The 24,812-nt window shown below is 35.7% G+C and overlaps 1 protein-coding gene across 3 annotated transcripts in view; it reads left to right on the top strand.

The window, feature by feature from the left end:
- The window catches only part of nhsb (Nance-Horan syndrome b (congenital cataracts and dental anomalies)), a 381,035-nt gene extending 356,937 nt beyond the window's left edge, over window positions 1-24,098 (top strand). For all 3 annotated transcript variants that reach the window (XM_039745043.1, XM_039745042.1, XM_039745044.1), the window contains 2 exons: window positions 16,557-16,680; window positions 20,134-24,098. In XM_039745043.1, the coding sequence (XP_039600977.1) occupies window positions 16,557-16,680; window positions 20,134-20,728 (719 nt within the window). In that variant the 3' untranslated portion in view covers window positions 20,729-24,098. The remainder of the gene's footprint in view (window positions 1-16,556; window positions 16,681-20,133) is intronic.
- Window positions 24,099-24,812: the final 714 nt, after the last annotated feature.

Genomic DNA, 24,812 nt, shown 5'->3' with positions numbered 1-24,812 from the left:
ATCAAATGTTTGGTGTAGTTTTGTTGAAGATGATCAACATGGTTCTCAGTTTTCTCCCTACATAATTAAAACGGTACTCTGATTTTTTGTATGCTTAACTGTATTGCGTTATAAACTTGTTTTTTTTTTTTTGTTTGTTTTTTTAAATGTTATTGATTTTATTGTAATCATTTGATACAAATAGATCGATTTTTACAAAAACAAATCAAGCCCCACCCCTGAGAAAGAAAGCATGGCCAACAGACTAAAACTTAAAAATAGTAAAAATTAATAAACTGATGAGTTTATTGGGCAAATACAGATAAATGGAGAAGAAAAAGAAATGGGGTGCTTTAAGAGCTTATTCTAAAATATTATTGATTAGATCCTGCCAGGTTTTAAAAAAGTTCTGCAAAGATCCTCTAAGTGAAAATTAGATTTTTTCTTATTTCAAATAGTATAAAACATCAGTTACCCACTGACTTAAAAGAGGAGAATTTTGATTCTTCCAGTTTAGCAAAATAAGTCTATGTGCCAATAATGTAGTGATGGCAATCACAGTTTGTTTGTCCTTCTCCACTTTAAGCCCATCTGGAAGATCACCAAACACAGCTGTTAATGGGTTAGGAGGGATTGTGACACCAAGGCTGTCTGAAAGGCACTTAAAATTTTTTGTCTAGAATAATGTTAATTTGGTGCAGGCCCAAAACATGTGACCCAGTGAGGCTGGAGCTTGATTGCAGCATTCGCAGGTTGGATCTTGCTCTGGAAACATTTTGGACAATTTCAAGTGAGACAGATGTGTTCAATATATAATTTTGAGTTGAATAATTATATGCTTTGTGCATAAGGAGCTTGAATGAATTCTCTGCATTGCTACCTTCTACTCCTTTTCTGATATGTTGAGTGAGAGATCTTTTTCCCATTGTCCTCTTAGATCTTTGAAAGGGAGGGACTGTAAAATATTTTTATATATTGCAGAAATGCTGTCTGAGTTCTCAAGACTTAGCAATATATAGGTGGGAGATGGGGAAAATTGGGCAGGTTCTGTTTGACAAAGTTTCTGATTTGAAGATAATGGAAGAAATGTGTTGTTGGAAAAATAAATTTGGAATGTAATTGTTCTTAGGATGCAAAGATGTTGTCTATATAAAGATCTCTAAGCAATTTAATCCCAAATCTTTTCCAGATATTAAAAACTGCATATGTTTGCAAGGGTTGAAAAAGGTGGTTCTCATGCAGAGGTGCCACAGATAAAAGATTCTGCATCTTAAAATGCTTTCTACATTGGTTCCATATTCTGAGTGAGTGAAGCACAGTTGGGTTATTAGTATATTGCCAACAACTTGCATTTATTGGGGCACAAAGCAGGGAATATAGAGAAGTACTGCAGGATTTTATTTCTATTGCGGACCAAGCCTGTGTATGTTCATCTATTTGTGTACAGGTTTTTATAGCTTGTATGTTTGCTGCCCAGTAATAAAACTGAAAGTTAGATAGAGCCATGCCACCTTCTGTTTTAGGTCTTTGTAGAGTCACTCTTTGGATACGTGGATGTTTTAGGTTCCAAATAAATTAGGTTATGGCCCAGTATTTTGTGGGTCTGATATATACAAAACCATATCATCTGCATATAGGGAAATTTTCTGTTCCAGTCCTTCTCTGATAATCCCCTTTATCTGATAAGCATTTCAACAGTGAACTGCCAGTGGTTCAATGGCGATTGTAATAAGCAGTGGTGGCAAGGGGCATCCTTGTCTGGTACCACGTTCTAGTTTAAAGTAGTCTGAGCAAATGTTGTTAATACAAACTGAAGCTTCTGGATTGGTATACAGTAGTTTGATCCATGCACAAATATTTGGGCCAAACCCAAATTTCTCTAATGTAGTGAAAAGGTAGTTCCATTCAATCATATCAAATACTTTTTTTGCATCCAACGATAATAACTCCGGAGTGTTTGACTTTGCAGATGAATATATTACATTAAACAGGCATCGGAGATTGGAAGCTAAGTGTCGGCCTTTATTAAACCCAGTTTGATCTTGTGATATTACTGAAGGCAGCACTTTCTCCATCTTTCTAGCTAGGAGTTTAGAGAGTATCTTAACATCATTATTCAGAAGTGAAATTGGTCTGTATGATGCACATTGTAATAAGTCCTGGTTTTGTTTAGGAAAGACAGTAATTAATGCTTGGCAAAGAGTTTGTGGTAGAATTTGATTGTCTCTAGCTTCTGTAAATGTTGCTAATAAGAGGGGAGCTAGCTGAGTGGAGAATTTCTTATAAAATTCGACAGGGTAGCCATCAGGGCCTGCTGCTTTTCTGCTCTGAAGTGACTTTTTAGCATCTGGTAATTCTGATAGCACCAGAGGTTTATCCAATTCCTCTGCAATAAAAGTATCTATTTGTGGTATCTGTAATGTATCCAGAAATACATTAGATTGTGTTTTGTCTTCTTTCAACTCAGTAGAATAAAACGATTTATAGTAGTCTCTAAATGTGTGCATTATATTTTTATGGTCAATGATTTTATTTCCATTTGTGTTGGTGATTGCTGGGATTGTATTGTGAACTTCTTGCTTGTTGATTTGTTGAGCTAAGAGCTTATTAGCTTTCTCTCCATGTTCATAGTAATGATGTCTTGATTTAAAAATGAGTTGTTCAGTTTCTTTGGTTGTTAAGAGGTTGAGCTCTGAATGCAGAGCCTGTCTTTTCCTATGAAGAGCTTCACTTGGACACCTGGCATGTTCTTGATCTATTCTAGTAATTTCGCTGGTTAGCTCTGATACCTTCTTGGTTTCTAATTTATTTCTGTGGGAAAGATATGAAATAATCTGTCCTCTTAAGAAGGCCTTTAGAGTTTCTCAGAGTACTTCTGCAGAGACCTCTGAGGATATATTTGTCTCTAGGAAGAAACTGATTTGTTTTGATATAAATTCTGTACAGTTCTCATCTGCTAATAGAAGTGGGTTAAGACACCATCTGCGAGATGAGTATGTGGGGCATAATGATTTCAGCTCCAAGATCAGAGGGGCATGGTCAGAAATAACATTAGCGTCCTATTTGTAAGATTTAATCGCAGGCAAGAAATTATTATCTATAAAGAAATAATCAATTCTTGAGTAGCAATGATGCACTGGTGAGTAGAAGTTGTTCTTGAGTTTGGGTTTATAAACCTCCAGGGGTCTGATAAGTTCTGGTTAGTTAAAAACTGTGTAATTGTCTTTGCAATGTTAGATGTCATCCCCCCTGTGACAGGAGACCTATCAAAGGGTGGATTTAAAACACAATTAAAGTCCCCATCCATTATAATTTTATGAGTGTTCACATTGGGAATGGATGCAAATACATTTTTCTTGAATTCCCTACCATTAACATTGAGTGCATAAACATTTATCAAAATCATTTTACAGTTAAATAAGTTGCCCATGACAATTACTTATTTCCCTTCAGCATCAGACACTACATCTCATGCTACAAATGAGACTGTTCTATGTATAAGAATTCCCAGACCTCTAGTTTTCTTTGTAAAGCTGGAATAGAACATTTGACCAGTCCAGTCTTTTTGCAGCCAGAACTGATCTTTGTTTAATAAGTGGGTCTCCTGTAAAAATACTATTTTAGCATTTAGACCTGTTAGGTGAGAGAATACTTTCTTTCTCTTTAATTTGTGATTCAGGCCTTTAACATTCCAGCTCACAAAGTTAACTGTCCCATCATGGAGACATTGATTCTGAATTTTTGATGTCATTTTGTAGTCTTAACTGGAGTGAGACATCTTTAACCTTAATTTCCAATTTTCTCACAAGTTATTGCCATGCAGCCTATTGTTATGTTGGAAGTTATAATTATAAGGGTTAAAAGGATAGATTAGATATAGCTTGCTCTCTTTCTCTCCCTTCCTTATCCCGCCCCACCCATTTTGCCTCCCCACGTGAGGCTGGACCCCACTTCACAAAGTCCCGGTCCTCTGACATACCCAGAGACAGAGCACGTCCAAAACAAAACAAGCCCCCCGTAGCAGCATTTGAGGATTAAAAAGTAGAGATATCTTTTGCCGATAAAGTCTAAATACTATAAGCATAAAATATAATCATCAACAGTCTTGAAATATTAAGACAGAAAACCCAGGGAATGGTGTTAAAAAGTGGCCCTGAATAAGCATAGTAAACCCTAATGCAATAATAACAATAACAATAAACCAAGGATATGATGTTAAGCAGCATCTTTTGGAATAGCTAAAAACCAAAATAAAAAAAGAACTACTTTAATTTCCTCCACACATGTGCGTGTAATTGTAATTAAAACATAAACAAAAAGTGGCCGAGAAGAAAAAAGGATGTATGATTATGGTACCCGTATCATTGCTAGCAGATCAGACAGCAGGTAATATCTTCTTGCCATACCATGACAGGATGCAACTCACTTTTGTATTTCAAAAAAGCATTGGGATCAGCTTTCCTAACTCCTTTTCTGCTTCCTCCCTGGAGAAGAAAATGTGATATTTGTCTTGAATATCCACTTTCAGTTTGGCAGGATACAAGAGGCTGTATCTGATATCGGCTTTCCGTAACCGCTGTTTTATGTTGTAAAATTCTGCATGTTTAGGAGCTGTTGAGGGTGAGAAATCATGAAAAATACGAATGTGGTTATTTTCAAATATAATCTCTTGTTTGTGTCTGAGAAGTGCCATTACATTAAGCTTAAATTGTAATCTCTCGAAGCGAACAATTAAAGTGCTAGGTTTAGAGGTATTTGATCCAGGTATGTGATAAGCTGCCACTATCTCGGTATCTGATTTAAAGTCCTCTCCAATTATTATAACCTTGTTTTTGATAACATTTTTTTGTATATTACTAGGGGGCTCTGCCCCCTGCTCACTTCACTCGCCTACCCCCGTGCAGGGCAGATCTGCCACTCGCATATGGGGAAACGGATGTACAATTTAAACAGATTATTTTCATGGGAATTGTTTGAACAATTTTGAATACAACTAATCTTGCCCTATTGCATAGCCCATCACTCAGACATATATTACGTAATAACATTATGATACATCATTCTGTCAACAGTAATTCGGCCAGTGGAAGACGGTGTTAATGGTTGTAGATAATCTACGGGGTAACTTGATCTTTTCATTTTCTGCAACATCACCGCCAACTGTTTCAGCATAGTCTATTGATACGCATTTAACCAATTTGTCATGTAACCGATCGACAACTTTCACATTAATTCGTTTCACTTCATTGTTTCTTGGTGTTAGGATTGCCCGTGTATTCATTTCATCTGTTGATAACCCTTTGGAATGAAATTCTTCAATAAGATTTGGACATAATAAGTCTTCTTTTATTTGGAACTTAAAGTGAGGAAAACGTAAAAATTTATAAGAGCTGAGAGTGCAGGAACTGTGTATGACAAGAGCATTCACACGAATGAGAGGTGAAAGTGAAAAATGGTTGAAAATGGTTGAGAGAAAGGCGTGACTTGAAAAAATTTCTTGGCAAAAGTCTTGTTTCAAGATTTTCTTTTATATTAGAGAGACATTATCGCTATTATCTTTCTAAAATAATTTATTTTTAGAATGACTTAATTTTGTTTGTATTTTCATGGTTGTAGGTTATGGAGGAATATTTCGGACAAAATGAAATAAATAAATAAATGCGTAAATAAATAAAAGTACTGTGAAATGTGAGCATAAATAAATAAATGTGTCATGAAATGAGAGCATAAATAAATAAATGTGTCACGAAATATGTTTTTCGTTGCTTATTTATTTATTTCATTTTGTCCGTAACATTCCTGCAAACCGTCATGAAATACGGCTTGAAATAAAACTGTCACTTTCACTCGTCAAAGTTGAGAGGGTGGGCTCTGACACACCCTCTAGTTACTGATTGGTGAATCGAAGCACAAGAATTGATTAGAAAAATGCTTACTACTGCCGATGAAATGGATTCTGCCGAAGATATTACGTATTTCAGAGAGAGAACTGAAGATTTATCGGAAGAAATTACAATGTTGGCGCCCTTTTAGACTCGATATAGATGAAACTATTTTGAAATTATCAAAGAACAGGTGGAACGGACTCGACTACACTCCAGTTCAGGTGACGCAGTTCCCTGCTCTGGACGTCCATCCTTTGACATTCCAGCTGAGTCAATAGAACATCTTCTGTTATGCGGTTTAAAAGTACGACAGATTGCAGATCTACATGGTGTATCGGAGAAGACGATCACAAGGCGAATGAGCCAGTTTGATATACGTAAGCTGCAACGTCTGTATTAGTTTAGGTACTTTGACTTGGAATGCCCAAAGCAGCGCCAACTAATATTTTGAACTGAGTATTTGATCCTTGTTTTACGAGTATGAAGTCAGTTGCATATTCGCAGCTACTTTTTCAAACAACTCTACAGCTCTGATCAGTGGTAAAGTTGTTCAGTTCAAAATATTAGTTGGAGCTGCTTTGGGCATTCCATGTCAAAGTACCTAAACTAATACAGCCGTTGCAGATATCAAACTGGCTCATTCGCCTTGTGATCGTCTTCTCCGATACACCATATAGATCTGCAATCTGTCGTACTTTTAAACCGCATAACAGAAGGTGTTCTATTGACTCAGCTGGAATGTCAAAGGATGGACGTCCAGAGCAGGGAACTGCGTCACCTGAACTGGAGTGCAGTCGAGTCCATTCCACCAGTTCTTCGATAATTTCAAAAATAGTTTCATCTATATCGGAGTCTAAAAGGGCCGCCAACATTGTAATTTCCTCCGATAAATGTTCAATTCTCTCTCTGAAATACGTAATATCTTCGGCAGAATCCATTTCATCGGCAGTAGTAAACATTTTTCTAATTCATTCTTGTGCTATCGATTCACCAATCAGTAACTAGATGGCGTGTTAGAGCCCACCCTCTCAACTTTGACGAGTGAAAGTGACAGTTTTATTTCAAGCCGTATTTCATGACGGTTTGCAGGAATGTTACGGACAAAATGAAATAAATAAATAAGCAACGAAAAACATATTTCGTGACACATTTATTTATTTATGCTCTCATTTCATGATGATACATTTATTTATTTATGCTCACATTTCACAGTACTTTTATTTATTTACGCATTTATTTATTTATTTAATTTTGTCCGAAATATTCCTCCATAGTAGGTATGTTGTTGTATTGTTGCTAGGTTGGTTGCTAGAACATGACCAAAGCCATCTCTACAAGGGGCAACAGGCCGACAAGTAAGATGGCATTTTTATTCTATTATTGGATCCAAGAAATGCTAACAGTATATACACAAACGTAAATTTCTGTTAAATAATATCTAGTTAGTTTGTCTTCCAACTACTTTTGTGTTAAGATTATTTTGATACTGCTGTACTGTTTTGATGTACAATTGTAAATCTTCTCTGGTTCTAATCTTTGCCTACTTTCCTGCAAGTTAATTTCTTTAGCCTATATCTTTCTTCTCCAGTGGAATGTGCTGTTATGTTCACTACACAAATTGTATTGACATATTCATTTCTGTCTGGTCCTTATCTGCCCATGACCGATAATAAGAGCAAACTGCATAGTCAGACATGCCGAAATACCCATAATTGGAAAGCTTCAAAGCAAAAAAAAGTGGCGTTTACAAAATTCAATAAATTATGGAGTATTACTGGGACTAACTAAACAATAGTTCTGCAAAATCTTCTTTGAATTTACATATTGGCTTGGTTGTATAGATTAAATATAAAAGACTGTCAGACCTATTGACATTAATTTTAATATTCAACCTTTTATCACTAAGTAAACTGTAATCTATATTTGGGTATGGGTGAATTATCAAATGATCCCATTGCCAAATCATCAAAATCATAAGCAATGTCCGGAAACAATTCAAATACTAACATTCTGTCTAAATCTCCTAAAAAATATGGACAGAATTTTGCCTTCTCAATAATGTTATCAGTATTAAAAAAAAAAGGTCTGGTGAATTAAATAATTAACAAAAACATTGTGACAGGATTTCATATCCATTTTTTTATTTAAAAACAGAAACACCATAAAGTAGGAATCGTATAGACCCAATACTCTTCTAAACACTGATATCAATGTTCTAGCAAAAGATTGTGTGACCCAATAAACCAGTCATTTTACAGAACAAGGCAAGATTTGTAATTGCAGCCACTTTTTATTATTATTCTCCATCTGCTCAATGTAACTATTATCTGTGGATACAGAAAAGACCTTGTATAGAATGGAAAAGACTACTTGTGTGCTGCATTACATTCATGTTATGTCTTAATTACTTGACTCAAGAAGGGGACATTTTTTACCTGAACAGATGTTTGAAGGTTTGTGTAATTATGACTCCTAACAATATGGTGCTGTGTGACAAAGTAAGAGTAAAATGTTTAAATTTAGTCCATCGAGCAGTAGTGTTCTTGTCTTTTAATATTCGTTTTAACTGTAGCACACTAAAATAAAAAAGTAGTATACTGTGAATATTTTTCCTGAATTTCTCCTCCATGTTATGATTAAAAGCAGAGACTAAAAATTACATTCTTGTCTTTTACTGTGTCATAGAATAAAAAAGGTTGCACTTGTGCATGTTTGTATGAACTGAAACCTGGGGCCACATGTATAACGCCGTGCGTAGAACTCGCACTATAACATGGCGTAAGCACAAAAGCCGAAATGTGCTTACGCACAGAAAAATCCAGATGCAGGAATCTGTGCGTACTCAACTTCCACGTTCTTCTGCTACATAAATCCCAATCAGCGTGAAAACTAACGCTCGTGCATGCGCTTTATGTAACGCCCCTACTCCTCCCAGAATTACGCCTCTTTGAATATGCAAATCAATATAATTCGCCCTTAAGCTCAGCCTTCTGTGAAAAGACAATGGGAAAAGCACGGGGGAAAATATAGGAATTTCAGCGAATACCAAGTGGAGGCAAAGGAAAAACATAATATTTGTTGAAATAAGCCGTGGTATAATCAACAAAAGGAAGTTGATCGAGTGACATAGCGTGTTGGAGAAACTTGAAAGCTCACCTGTACAAAATCGCACAGTGCCGGAAATAAAAAAGAAGTCACATATCAAAGTCGCCGTGAAAAGGCGAGCTTATTAGGGTACAGAAACAAAAGGCACATGGTGGGGAAAAAGCACGAAATGTCAACTTCAATCTCGACATTTCCACTTTAATCACGTAGTTTATTTTGTCATTAAAGTAGAACATCATAAACTTCATCTTAAAATCGTTTAATTAACCAGTTTCTCAAATCACATCGTTATTAAAGTAGCACGTTAAATGCTTTGTTTTGTATTTGATCTTCTGCTCGTATGTGATCTATGTGTGTGAATCACTACTTGCTTCTTAAACCGGCTCTCTTCCTCCAACTGGACACAGAGTCCATTACATTCGTGATATTACAGCTCTCTGAATAACTAAAATACTAAGATGTATACGTGATGTCATTTTCATGATGATAGGAGTTAAAGCACGTTATTAAACATGTGTTTCACTTCGATGAAATTATTTATTGCAGCAGTACAATCAGGGGCGGCTCTAGGCTTGTGGTGGCACTGGGCAGAGGAAGAATCGGTGGCTCCTTCGCCCGCCAATGTCAGTAAGGTAGCTTATGCACGGTGGATGGCCACGTCCGTTACAGACACTGCATAGCAGCCTCGTGCTCATGACACAAGCATTTAACTTTTGCCGAAATTTGTCTCTGCGTTTTTAGCTGTGTTTTTATTTTCTCTTTCTGTTTTATATTCAATATATATTGGCGTAGCCGTCACTGCAATAAGTGCTTTTCTTTCTCCAAGTAACCAATCGCCACACAATCAGCTCTGTAATAGACGTAAAGCCATCTGTAAGCTTAGCGCTGATTCTTCAAAACGTTTAAAGAACATTGAAATATCTTCGTAGTACATGTTTAATTATTCTATTCTTAACGACACTCCCAGTGAAGAATATAGATTAATTAAATGAAGTTAAAGTTTTATCTGTATAATATAATAAACATATTTTGCTGCATTTCACCTTAAAAATGATATCGTCATCATATGTAAATACACGCTTTATAAAGTGGCTCAGGTTGTGCGATATTATAACTGTAGTGTAAGTTTACAGTGGGGTGATTGTACTTATAAGTACAAACAGTTCTACAAGGAGCAATTGATTGAGTGCGTTTAAAGTTCTTGTGATGAAACTGTTTCTGAACCGCGAGGTCCGTACAGGAAAGGCTTTAAAACGTTTTGCTGTGGCTGAGACAGCGTGTACTTGAAACCGTATACAGTACCGATAATTCTCTTTACGATCAGCTGCTGCTGTGATTCACACTCAGATACAGTGATATAAATACTCCGAGTGGTGCAGTGAGAGTAATATGGAAAAAGATGATCTGCTGTGGCAACCCCTAACGGGAGAAGCTGAAAGAAGAAAAAGAAGGTGCAGCGAGAGTAACAACACTAAAGCGGCTATGGTATTTGGAATACTATGGCTGTTCCCTGGACCATTGTATTGTTACGAGTTAATTACAATCAGATGCATTACACTAATAAACAATATGCGGTTAGTTTCTGTGTATTTATAAAGCCGCGTCAGGAAAATAATGAGTAATCACACAGGAACAGTAGCACTGCTTTGACGCTGGGTGCCGCCAGTCTGCAAAACTGAACTTGTGTACGACAAGGTATGAGGTACCGTGGAAAAGTGCGTGGCTTTACGCCAAGTGTAGGTTTTATACACCGCGATTTGAACGTGGAAAAGTTCTTACGCAACATTTCTGTGCGTACGCACTGTTTATACATGAGGCCCCTGATGATTTGAGTGCAATAGTCTCATACAAAGTCTTATCTTTCCAGTTGGTCTAATATAAACCTGTAACCAGTCAAATGAATTAATGAAATAAAAATGTATATTATTGAAAAAGTCTTAAACCTCTTTTAATGTATCAAAGCATATACAGTATAGCTTAATCCTTTTAATGAATGTAGAATTACAGCTTCATTTAAATGAAACAAGAAATGTATTTGTCTGTGGAAATCACTTTTCTAGATGCCTAAAACAGAAAGGGATATGGAATTGCTAAACTGAGAGCTGCCTTGTTAAGTAGCGAATATACAGTTGGTGGGATTCCAACAGAAACTATATTCCTCTGAGCCAGTACATGTAGGTCATAATGGAAAGAAAACAAATATCTCCCCCTGTGTGATGGCTCTGTTGTAAACACTTCTATGCACAAACTGTCATAGTTATAGCAAAAATTCATTTAGTAAAGCAATTGAAGTTTACACCCACACTGTGGGTTGTAGTGTTAAAAGCTAAATACTATGTATGTTTTCCCATTGATTGAAACATCTAGGCTTTTGTTTTCTGTATTAGCATGGCACTAAAACTTGTACAGATGTACATATCAAAGACATGGCTTTGTCATGTGAACTCCTCTGTGTGAAATACAATTTGCTGTAGAAACAGTTCTTACATTACATACAATTTAAAGACCTTGCTCATCCTAATATTACCTACATTTCCAAACATACTCATCTTAACTACTATAGAGTCTTGGTTAATAAACAGTCTTACAAATGAAGCAGAAACCACAAATCATATCAAATGCTGCAAAAATAGTCAGTCTTCAAAAATTATATATTCACCTTTAATTTGTACAAGACCTGCAACAAACCATTCAAAAAAGAATATAAGGAATAAACCAGTTTAGGATTGCATTTTCTAAAATCTGCCCAGACCTGGTTTCCCTTTGGTGATATTTTTTATGTTTACCTTTAACTTGGACTATACTGGACATCTATCTTTACTATGCTTTAAAGGCATTTGGAATATCAACAAACCATTATTCACTACCTTTTTTGTTGATTATCCCAGATGGCTATCCTTTAAAGATTATTCTAATAAACTGTTTTTTGTCACATTGCTAGTTCACATGTTGTTCATTTGGAAAAAACTACACACAAACCTGGTCATTACAATACCTAAAGACATGTTGCATTACCTGAAACAATAAAGAGTAAAGTTTACTCAGTGGAGATCTACTCAGTTATACTACAGGGCATGGCAGCTTTCCTTGATACGGCCATTCTTTTTTCAATACACAGCTTTCAGGCCACAGATTTTATAAATTCTAATTCTGATTTATAATATTCTATTTATGCCGTGGAAGCACGGGATGAAAGATTAGACTTCCAGTATTAAAGTATAGAAAACTATATTGTATATTATATATTTAGTTATAGAAGTAACATGGTATAGCAACAGTTCATTAAAGAAATATTATTAAACAGATTTAAAAAGAGAGAGGGAGACCATGAAACAGATAGCATATCAGAAAAAAAAAATGAAAAAATAAAGATTTCATCAGATCCTGACACAAAATTAAGATAAAAACGTACATTCATGCGAGAAGAAACCTATCCCAGCATTGCCAGAAGCAAGATGAAAACTAACCCTGAATTGGAGAACAGCTCATCACTGGACACATTTAAATGTAAAGGATTTTTGTTATAACAAGAAAATAACTAATATACTGATGGTGCTTCAAAGATAAAAAGCCAGGTCTCAGCTGTCGCCAGATCATAATACTGTACGTTTATCCATCATTTCCTTTAACCAACATGTTCCTTAAACCAACATTTTCCAATCATGGGTTTAAAGGAGGCTAGCACAGGAATTATAAACAGCAATCAACCTAAGGAAGGACACAGGTCTACCACAGAGCAATCATGCATAAATTGTCAATAAAAAAATTTAGAGAAACCAACCAACCTAACATTTTGGGATGCAGAAGGAAACCATTGAATCGAGGGAAAAGTCACAGAAACAGCCAAAAAATGCAAATTCCATACAGACAGTGGCTGAAGAGAAAATTGAATTGGGGTTCAGATTTATAAAACTTGTGCATGCACAAAAAAGGTCCAAAATTTGCATACACAACTTTTCCTGCAAAAGTCGAACTTCATAAAATAAAACCTGTAGGAGAGCTTGTGTATATTTACAACAACAACTCTGACCCATCCGTATGCAACATTTTAAAGAAAACGGGGAAATAACAACATCCTTGATCATGCTGAGAAATGCAGTCAAACCAGCTAAATGACAACTCATGTATATAATTATTCAAATCACTAGGCTGTTATTATAATGTATACTGATGTGACAAAAATATGAAACCTTAATAGTGATGAGTAATGACATATATACACTTTTTTAATAGACTTTTAGCAGGGCCAATGCAGTGTTTTGCACTGAAGAATTGTTTTTTTTTTTCATCAGTAGGACAGTAAAAACACAGGCATGATTCACTCCCTGTGTACAGAAAGCTCTAAACATCATGTCCTATAGCATGTTCTTAACCCAATGGTTTAACACAATATTGCTTGTCTGGTGCTGCTTTGAAACTATGCAAATGGCCATTTATGACAGGAATGAGCTTTTAGGGACCAGCAGGATTTTTCTAGCCTATGATGATGACTGGCTTATGAGACGATTTAGACTCCCGAGTGACATTGAGCCTTCCTAACGTAATCGGGCCAATTGATAACACTCATAGCAATGAGAGCACCAATCAAGAATGACACTGTTTTTGTTAACTGTGAGAATTTAAATTCCTTTAAAAGATAAGTCATCTGCAATGCCAAAATAAGACTGACAAACAATGTGGCTTGGTGGCCTTGGTCAAACCATTATTTATGTAATTTGAGGCAAGTAGCATTGGCAGATGACTTGCTGCTATAAGTGATGGCTGGCACCATAGGACTCCTCACATTCAAATAAAATTCAAGTGATGGTGCATTGATGTGTCAGATGAGAGACTGCTTTACCAGCCGGTAAAGGTCTTCAGCACTGTGATTGCATATGTGTGAGATTGATTAACATGATCCATATATGGTTGTTTCAGGGTGGCTACAAGGCGGGGTTCAACGCAAGTTCACATTTACAAGTTTTCAAGATGATTGTGATTTATAAAGGGTAAATTGATTACAAGTTTGCATGCTACAGGCTTCATAAATCAATTTTTTTTACTGCAAACATTTTTCTGTTTTTTGCTGTACATATATTTTCACTTTCAAATCCACTCAGAGTGTTTTTAATGATACCTTGAGTCTCTGAAACCCTTACCACTGCCATAATTATTATTGATAACAGTATTTTAATATGTTTTACATGTCTCCATTTTGTTTTTATCCTTCTATACTGGCAGCACTACCTCATTTGACAACTGACACATGAAAGGCAAGCCAGAAATGCTTTTAACCTTCTGTAGCTCTACTGTTAATTCACTTCTTACCATTTATGAGTTGCTGATCAGCTATTTTTGTCATAGAGCAAGTTAAAAAAGCAAATTTGCAACTACAGTATACAGTATATTGGTCTAAAATCACTTTTTACTTAGTAAGGTTTGGCCCTTAAATATACATGTAATACATCTGTTAGACAAATATAAATCATGTGCTGATATGTATAGCAGTACATAAATTAGCAGGCATAGTCTCTGGCCTCTTTATAACCCTGAATTTTATTATGTGGGCTGGACCATGTTATGTTATTATATAAATTAATAAGTGTATCTACTTTATAATATATTGTTACAAAAATGATACTATTATAACATTATCATAAAAAGAGCTGATAATGGCATACTTACAGTATGTAAACTGTGTAGGCTGTAAATCCCTCCAAGAAATACAGGTGTTGAAACTAGATAGATTCACAAACATTAATATCTATCATACTCAAAACCCCTTTAAAATGTAATATTTTTGTAATTACAGCTGTTTATTTTCCTATCTGCTTTTGTCACTTAGTCCTGGGCCTCATTTTACAAAGAGGTTATGATATATGCACCAATTTATGAGTAAACTGTTTGCAGTTTTTTTAGACATACATTTCTCATTTATCAATACAAACAAGAAAGTATGACATTACCAGTGAATAAAACAGCAACGTTTCCTTATGATAACTATGACTTTTAGTATTAAACGTTTTTACATTTTGTAGGTAACTGTGAAATATTTAATGGGTGTCAAATAGCTTAAATAATGGCAAGTTGAATTCACAACTTTATTTATCTGATTAAATCACTCCATGGTGTCACATTTGTTATGTCTATCTATTTAGGGCAACTAATTTTATGTTATTTTCAAATTTGTTGTGCATGGTGAAGTAATGTGCTCTCTATGCAGCACCACTTGTCATATGTAAATACTTACTGTCCTGCACACTTTGAGTGTGATTCTAATTACAGTTATTTGAAATCAATGAGATGTCAGTTTTCCAGATGCTGAACTGTCATTAGGTGTATCATAGCAGTCAAAATAACATTTCTAATGTTCTCCCCTTTTTTCCCCACATGAATTATCTTTCTCCTTTTGTTTTCTTTTGTAAGAACTAGCTGATACAGACCTTCTGTAAGTTACTCTAATAAAATATTCTCCTTTGTACACAAATGAGCTATGAAAGGCACTGTATAAGATGAAGACTAGTTGATTGCTATACTTCATCATAATTGTTTATTTGTTTCATTTATACTTGCATAAATGTCAAACATATCCTGTTCATTCTTATGTGTTTATTTAGGATGCTTTCAGGATATTGTACAAAAATCAACAAACAGTATATGTATTTTTCTGCCAAACTACTAGTAAAATTCTAACTGACACCAAACTGATAAAGCATTTCCACTTTGCAAGTAGAAGATGACATCTTTATTTTTTCCCCTTTACCCTTACTTCATTTTTAAGGAAATAATTGTGCTAATAGAGCATTTTAAAGGCATGCCTTCTCTATATACAGTATATAGACACAGTTATTTTTTGAATAAATGATAATGTGTATGTGTATTCAATTTTAATTTAAATATGATTTATTATCACACAATCAGCCACATGCCATACAGTATGTTGGCACACTGATCAGCACTTTCTTGTCTTACTGCCCCAGAGACCTGGAGTCCATTCCTAGGCAAGTCAACATCTGTAAGAATGTGGAAAGTTTCCATATTCTATTTGTATCAAAGCACATTTTACCTGGAAACTTCCCACATTTCTAAGATTTGCATAATAGATTACTTGAAGTGTATGAGGAAGTATGGTAGTATGCATTAGTGGGCCCTGTAATGGACTAACATCTTGTGACTGAAGCTGCTGCAACAAAGCCTTACTCTCTCTGTGTCTGTAATGGGAAGAAGGATATGGAAAATCAATGGGTTTTCGTACATTTATATTCAGCAGCATAAATTTGATTTAGAAATGTAGTCATTTCTAGGGATATTTATTTATTTGTGAAAATATTTCAATAAAAGCTAACAAAGAGTTATTTTATATTGTTCCCTTCATGAATCGTCACAAAACAAACAAAAAATCTGCAATACATTAAGTCTCAAACTACACATTTGACATTTACTTTGCAAAATAGGAAGTACAGTATACAGTAAGTCCAACAGTACATCTACTGTACAATGCATGATGTAATGTTCAAGGGTTATACTTTTAAATTAAAGTAGCAAAACTGTGTTAAATGGTAGTCTTGTTAAAAACCAATGTGTCAGTTACCCTTTTCTGTTTCCTAGAATCTTCTCCAAGTGACAGCTCGCTTTCTCCTTTGAGTGAAGATGCAAAGGTGGATAGTGAAAATGTTTTTATATCTCCTAACAAGCTACGCACTACAGAGGACCTTTTTGCCATGATTCACAGGTAGGTTTAAAACTATGAAAGAATGTTTTTTTCCAAGGTCTAGGGCAGGGGTCTCTAATCTCCGGTCTGTGGCCCACTACCGGGCTGCAGCCGTCTGACAGCCGGGCCACGAGAAAACTGCCGGCAACGGAGACTCACTCAGTGAAGGACTACAGCAAAATTGCTGCACCCTTCACTGAGGACACTTTTCAGAACGCTAGGCGGGCAGGGCTTTGCAGCGGTGCAGAGAGAGGAGAGAGACCGAGGTGAGAGAGTATTACAACAATGTATTTTTATGTTTCTGACAGTTTCTTCATATGACATGAGTCTATAGAAATCTTGTTACTACGAAGTACATTCAGTAGCAGATACTTCCATTACAATGAAGTGACCTTGAAATGCTTGAATGAATCATCCACAGAGCAGTTAGTTCTGTGGTCGCAGCTCAGTTATGCACATTTGCACAACAATCCCCAAACAGAAACATTGCAAAAAAATGTTCTTTCTTCGAACTTTCCTCGTACTGTTTTTTTTGCTGTTTTTGTTTTCTGTGGTTTTCAGTGATACCTTTTGCTTATTGCTCGTCATTTGAAAAACATTCATTGGAATTTAACTCATTGTCACCCTCTTATAGAAACGGCAGACACGAAAAAACGATAACAGTGTTAACGTTTGTGATGTGCAATCTGTTGGAATGACAAATGCAATGCATATTTCTTTGTTACATGCAAAAAAGAAGAAAAATCTTGTGTTGCAAACGTATGCGAACTGCTGCATTTGAAGACACCATTTTTATGTGGTTCAGTGATGCTTGTTCAAGAAACATTCCTTTTAATGTGGCACTCATTCAAGAAAATTTGAGGTTTTTAAACTCTCTTGGGACCTCTGTCAACGGGACATCACACTATGAGCCTGCTGTTGCCTTGCCCCAGTAATGGACAAACTATCTTACACAGACGTGGCAATTGCACTTCGGGACGCACTTCCGCGTTTCGTTCCCATTGGGTGGGGGGTCCCAAAAGAGTTCAGAAACCTCACAATATGAAGAAGATGAAAAGGATGATTTGGTGTCTGATTGATAACTGTGCTGCCCACAACATGCTTCCGCATTTAGATAATGTTTGCATTGAATTCCTCCCTCCCAATTGCACGGCAGTGCATCAGCCATTGGGTTTGGGCATCATTCGCACCCTGAAAGTGTATTATCGCAAGGAAATGCTGAGAAAAATTCTCGCCAGCATAATGTGTAGACAGGAGAAGATTAAAATAACACAAAAGAAGCTATTGAGGCTGCTTCCATCTCCAACATCCAATCTTTGTGAGGCAGCATTTTCTGCAGTGACAGCAATCAAAACGAGATTAAGGAGTAGACTGAACTTAAGCAACACACTTTGCGTGTCACTGTCTTCCATCGTCTGGTTGCAGGAAAACAAGCTCAGGGCTCTCACTGATTCTGCATTATGATAAGCTGTATATTTTCTATTACTAAATTATAACTTAATAATAATAGAAATGTAATGTAAATTGGATTTAAAACTGCCCTACGAACCCGCCCATATACACCCCACAAACCCCAACCCTCCATGAACCCACCAGTCCCTGAAAACATTTGCTTCTAGTAAAGTGGTCCTTGGTGTCAAAAAGGTTGGGGACCACTGGTCTAGGGTGCTTATGAAGATGTGCGGTGATGATTTATGATAGTGATTTTCATGATAGCTTCATATTAACTTGGATATAATTCCTGCTTATAAATGAATCCCTTGTTTTATTAGACCTTTTGATTTTCCCAAGTCACACTTCAGTCTTTAAACAGTAGGTTCAGTATCTGCCATTGTTCAATGTGGGACCCTGTCCAATCATTTATCCTGTCTGACATATGATTTGATTACTAGCTATAAAAAATAACGTCAGTTGTCTAAAGACACTGTAAAAATATGTTTATGTCTAAGAATTCCTTTTCAGTGCAGCATTTGCTTTTCAAATAATTATTTTAAATAGAACTATTGTCTAATTATTTATCTAACTATTATACAGACCTGGCCTTTTTAAGAATATAAAATTGGAGGTCCATCCAGCAAGCTCCTTTGTTTAAGTAATAGGTTTAAGTAATAGGCAAGTTGTCCCAAGATCCCATACAGATACTTTTTAAAAGTACATGACTCTGTAGTTTGTTACAGATTACAATTCCTCTTTCTGGAAACAAGTTTCAATATTAAATACACTTCTCTTTAATTTCCAATGTTTTATTAGTGCCAAAGTGTGTTAAGAGCAGACTGATGTTTTTATGTGGCGTCTGTAGTTCTCTGACACTGCATGACTTTTTCTCCAGGTACTCCAAGTTTTTTGTTAACACACACCCCTACTACTCAACCCCCTGTGCCTAGACAGGTAGATTACCTGGCCATTGAAAATTAGGCCCTACTTTAGTGTGAGTGTTATTTTGTGTGTGTGTGTGAGTTCCCTCAGAAGGAACTGGTGCACTGGCCAGGACTGATTATTCCTTAAGCCCAATAATGATATCTTCTGGCCCTTTGTTACCCTGAAGTCGATTAAGCATTATTTAAGATTATTTAATTACTTATTGTAAGTCTTCTTTTTCTTCCAAATTCCCGAAGACATGTATGCAGGGTGATGGGCAATTCCAAATTAGCCCTGTTTGGAAAGGATCACTTTGAATTTTATCTTTGCATTTGATATACTTAACATTAATTTATTGTTAGTGGGCTCTGCAATGGACTTGTGGCCAATGCAGCGCTGCTTCTGCCTTGCACCTAGTATTGCCTGACACCGCATCTAGGGATCATTGTTGATAAAAAAGCACTAGCTCTCCTCAACCCTGTAATTAAAGAAAACACAATCATGAAATAGTTTGACAGGCATTTGAAATTGTTCCAAAGCAAATGCAAAACAATGGATTGTTTTATGATCCTCCCAACGATGTTGTTTGTTGCTCTTTAAAGAGTCAGTCTGTCTAATCGGTATGCTTCTAAATTATGATTTATACATTTTCATCAGAATTAGGCAATTCTTTCTCCACAATGCTGACTTTTTCTTTCATTTCACTTCTGCTTTGTATTTTTTTTATTTTGGTAATATTGTACTATGGTCACTAGTCAGAGGGAGACATGCAAGTAAGAAATTCAGTGGACTCATGGACCCAGTTTTCTGAGTTCAAATCACATGATAAGATGTTGTCTGCATGGAATCTGCATGTTCTCCATAGCTATTCCCATCAGTTATCTGAATTCCCTACCAAGTTAATTGGCAATTCAAAATTAGACTAGCATGACCCTGTGTATGTGAACTTTGAGACAGACTGGTGCCCTGTCCATGGCTGTTTCCATCCTTTCCTCCAGTGCTGCAAGGATAGGCTCTGCCCCTCTACAAACCCTGAGTTGGATTTAGTGGTTTTGAAAATGTTGTGTATACATTATAGTAAACTTGAAATTGACCTTGCCCATTTTACTTTTACAGATCTAAAAGAAAAGTTCTGGGAAGAAAGGATTCGGGAGATCTATCAGTGCGAAATCGTCTGAGTGCTACATCTGCCAGCACCCCTGGGACACCCACTGGGTCTCAGAGGACCCCAGGACCCATATACAGGAGTGCCAAAAAGTCAAGCACCTCGAATGAGGAGTTCAAACTGCTGCTTCTGAAGAAGGGCAGCCGCACAGATTCCAGTTACAGGATGTCAGCCACAGAGATCCTGAAAAGCCCCATCTCTCCTAAATCCCCTGGTGATCTCACAGCAGACTCTCCCAAGTATCCAGAAGACTATTCTGCTTTCCCACAGTCCCCCTGTGCAGTCGAGCAGCCTGTTACTCCCTCTATCTCTGCAGCTGCCAGTGCCTCCCCTAAAGTGAATGCAGAAGTGTTCTCCCCCAAAATATTCTCAATGTCTGCTTCCTCTAGGCAAGGTCGGTCTCGGATCCCCCCTGCTGCAAACAGCAGTCGCTACAGCATGCGCAGCCGCCTGTATACTACACCGATGCAGGCCATCTCCGAAGGAGAAACTGAAAATTCAGATGGCAGTCCTCATGATGACCGATCCTCTCAGAGCTCCTCCTAGGAAATAAGTTAGGCACCTGTGAAAGAAGGGAATTCCACAGAAATATGACTACCTACAAAATATTTGAAAATGTGCATTACAAAAATTCCTCTCATTTTGCAGGTTGTACTACTTGAGTGCTTGACACTAATGGAAGAAAATGGAACAAAATGTCTTTTTTAAACTTTAAGTTGGAAACAACTGGCAATATGTTTTTTGTTTTATATAAAATTATGAATTTCACTATGGAAAGCATTAAATGCATCATTTTCCAACTATTTTAAATTCTAGTCACAATCTACAATGCTATTTCTGTATAAATGTTATAATAAATCAAATATTTAAAAAAAGATAACATTTTGCAGACTAAACACTGGTAGAGAGGGCACACCCCTTTTGCTAACAGCATATGTTCTATTTTTTATAGCACAGAAAATGTTTGAATTGAAAGGGAGCCATACTAAGTATTTTAAACAGAACCAGGTAGCCTTCTGAAAGTATGTACTGAAAAGAACACAGTTGACATTTGTTTCGTAAACCCAGGTCCCCATATCTGCACGATGAAGCATTTGCATAGAGTTAATGATAACGGGGGGTGGAAAAAGGAGGCTTTCAGAGCTCTGGAGTCAATTTAAAGCAGGGAGGGTGGGGGTGATCACTTTGAACATATCTTTGCACTTGATATACTTACTCTTTGAGTAATTGCTTGCCATTACTTTATTGGAAGTGAAGAGAGGACAAGAAGACTTGCAGGCAAGAAGAACCTCAGTTGCACTCATTAAAGTCGACTCGCGTGGTTTAGCTGGTTCTGTCCTGTCGGACGCTATTGCACGGTACAAAACAGGCTGTGGAACCTTTTTGCATTTTAAAAGCTGAAAGTTGTATGTTTCTGCTTAGAGGTTTAAATCCTATCTCATCTTGAGAATACAAAATAGAATTAACTTTTAAGTGCGGAAATTTACTGCTGCAAATTATTACTTGACTTACTGTATCTTGTTACATTTACATGGGTGGGGTAATAGAGACTACATGAACTATGATGTATTCTGTGAATACCATTGCAATAGTAAACACTGTTAATTAGTTTTAGTGGTTGTCTGGTTGATGCCATTTTATGAGAGGGGCATAATTACAGAAAAAAAAAAAAACTCAGAGAATCCAAACTAATTTGTAGAAACGACACTGTGCAAGTTTAAGGGAGGATAAGCTGTGAAGCACATAGATGCACCATTCATTGATGCCATCATCTGCACCGGAAAACAAAAATGTGGTTCTGCTGGTTGTTAACTTTCAAGACCTTTTATGGAAAGTATGCAATAAAAAACAAATTGAGATTTCAGAACACCACTACTTAAAGTGTTAACTAATATCATGAATTAAGGAACTCTTGTTTTCGATCACTTGAATTTATATGACCGGCATAGTAAGTAGCTGTACAAAAATTTTTGGTAGCATTTTTTTCTAATGTAAATTGGAGTGGGATTATCTGTTAAGTGAATAAAACTGGACAATCTTTTTTGTTGCTGTTTTTCAATTACAGTATAGTGGAAGCAGAAAGTTGAATTAATTTGGGGATGTTAATTAGACTGTGATTTAAGTATGTAATGAAAATCTGGAGAGGTTATTTGAAGGTGCCAGTATGGTGAGAACAGAATGGAGGAGAGAAGGTACTCTTAAGGATTATGTGTGCTTGCCTTCAGAAAGTGAGATATATGGTAATGACAAATAAAAGTGGTAATCCCGCACAAGTAGTATCTCGATCATTCCTTCTAATTAACTGATGGCTGTGGCAAATGATAAAATTATCATTTTCAGACAATTTGAAGAAACAGTCATGGACACAGAGCTTTCATAGTTTCAGCAGATAATACTTTTGCCATTTTTTAGGACAATAAAATTGTTTGAAAATTGATAGTAAATTTGAGCATTAAGCAACATTTTTAAAACTACTTAATCCAATGTTTTAGAAAATTGTAATGCAAAAATGTGTACCAATTACATTACACTCACTATATGGCTAAATTGTCATTTTAAAAATGAAAGGTAATTATGTAATAGTTATTATGCCATTTCAGTATTCTTTTCTTCTCCACATCTTTAATGATTCAACACTGTTTTGCAGTTCTAGTCTAATGAGTTACAAACAAATAAAGAATTATTACTGGTCAGGTACATACTGACCATGAGGGAACGCCTCATCTGTAGATGCAGTACTAAAATGAAAGAAAAGAATACGAGTTTATGAAGAATTAAGGCAAGTACTAATAGTTTCTTGTAATCAGCAGCTTCAGTTTGGATGTGCTTATTTGTTTTCCATATTTTAAGAAAAAGCTGTAGCAGTTAAGTAAATCTTCTAGATTTGGCTTCTGTGTAGGTGTCTATAAAAATCACTAAAAGAAGATATTTTTAAAAGACCAAATATTTTATCAAGAGACTTATTTTGTTTACAGATAATTTACAGAAAGAAAATAAAAACTTTATTTAAGTAAAGATAGTTCAAAAGAAATGATATCAGAAAACATATCAACCAGTTAAGTGTTAAAATAATAGAGATATATAATGATGACAATAATAATAATTACAATACACATAATACAGTGACCTGGCTAAACATTCTCTTTCTCATGGCTTAGTCAGGATCTTATGCCACTAAAAGTGCCAACCAATGGTTTTTGCAGCTGTGGCATTGGACTGATTGCTCCTATATTACATGAATTTCCAATAAGAATAAGCTCAGCAGTCTGGGTTAACATGAAAGCAATAAAACAGGACAGAGTGAAGACTGCGGCCTGGGTGCACGCATCGCCAACAGATTGTGCCAAGTGCACTCTTTTTTGGCCCCAGCCTGCACTCACAGAGTTCAATTGCTCTCAAAATAAATTAAAACATTATAAATGGGGTTCAGGCACTAAACAGTACAGTTCATTACCATATACTTTAATGTTAATAAAAGATGAGTCTACACAGACAAGACTGATATTCAGTCAGCCAACAGAAAGCTCTTTGTCGTTTGATAATATTAGTGCTTTAAAAACAATCTTTCAAAGCTCACAAAATCACTAGTGACTTAGGCTTGGATTACTTAAAAAAGACATAGCACTGATATAGCCATGATATTGTCCACAAAAGTATTTTATTTAAGGGCAACACAGTGCTGCTATATTTTTGTTTCTTTTTTTTAAAATATATTGTGTATTTTAAACCCAAAAGAAGAAGTGGAATATTCAATAAAAGGGGAATTGCTTCCTCCCATCACCAACATACCTAAAATTGTTCTAGAAAGATCTGATTATGTGTTAACTTTGAACAGTGCCATTTACCTTACCTGTGTGGAATAAATGACTTAATTACAGTTGGAGTGTTGTAACTGCCATCTTTTTAACAGGGTACATCATGGTAAATATATATATATATATATATATATATATATATATATATATATATATATATATATATATATATATATATATATATATATATATATATATAAATTGTCATTCCAGCATTTAAAGAAATGAAAAAACAACATTTGCACTGATGTAGATGAATTTTTTCTTGCTGTATCGAGAGTTGTACACATAGGATTATCTTTCAGACTGTTTGACTTTTCATTTAATGAATCTGCAAAGTAAGAGAAAAATGTTTTTGCCAAAGGATGTTGGATGAGTGCAGATGTAAGCAAAATAATGGTTTTAATTACTTGTGTAAAAATAAAATAAATGAAAATAAAAAAGAAGGTTACAGTGTAACTGTTTTGGTACTAGACCCAGTTAACTCTGGCTGAAAGTTACAGGTTTATGGATTTGCATCTATTTTGTATTTTTGTAATATTTGTAAATATGAACTTTTTAAATTGTTGCAAAGATGCTTTTTTTGTAAAATGTTTTCAAAGTTTACATTAATTCCAAGCCTTTGTATATTTTTGAGCTGTGTAACACTTCAAGTCTTGTATTTATTTTTTAGTAAACATTGTGAAAATTCCATTGTAAATTCTCTTCTCTTACCCATTCGCCAGGTTTCTGGCTGCTTAGTAATTGTGCATAGAAAAAGCCAATAAATGTGACTGCATTCAAAAATACACATCATGTTTAGCTGTTTGTCTTCT

This window comes from Polypterus senegalus, chromosome 2 (assembly GCF_016835505.1).
Source record: "Polypterus senegalus isolate Bchr_013 chromosome 2, ASM1683550v1, whole genome shotgun sequence".
Taxonomy (NCBI): Eukaryota; Metazoa; Chordata; class Cladistia; order Polypteriformes; family Polypteridae; genus Polypterus; species Polypterus senegalus.
Note: the sequence above shows the minus strand (reverse complement) of the source record. Positions and strands in the feature narration are given on the sequence as shown.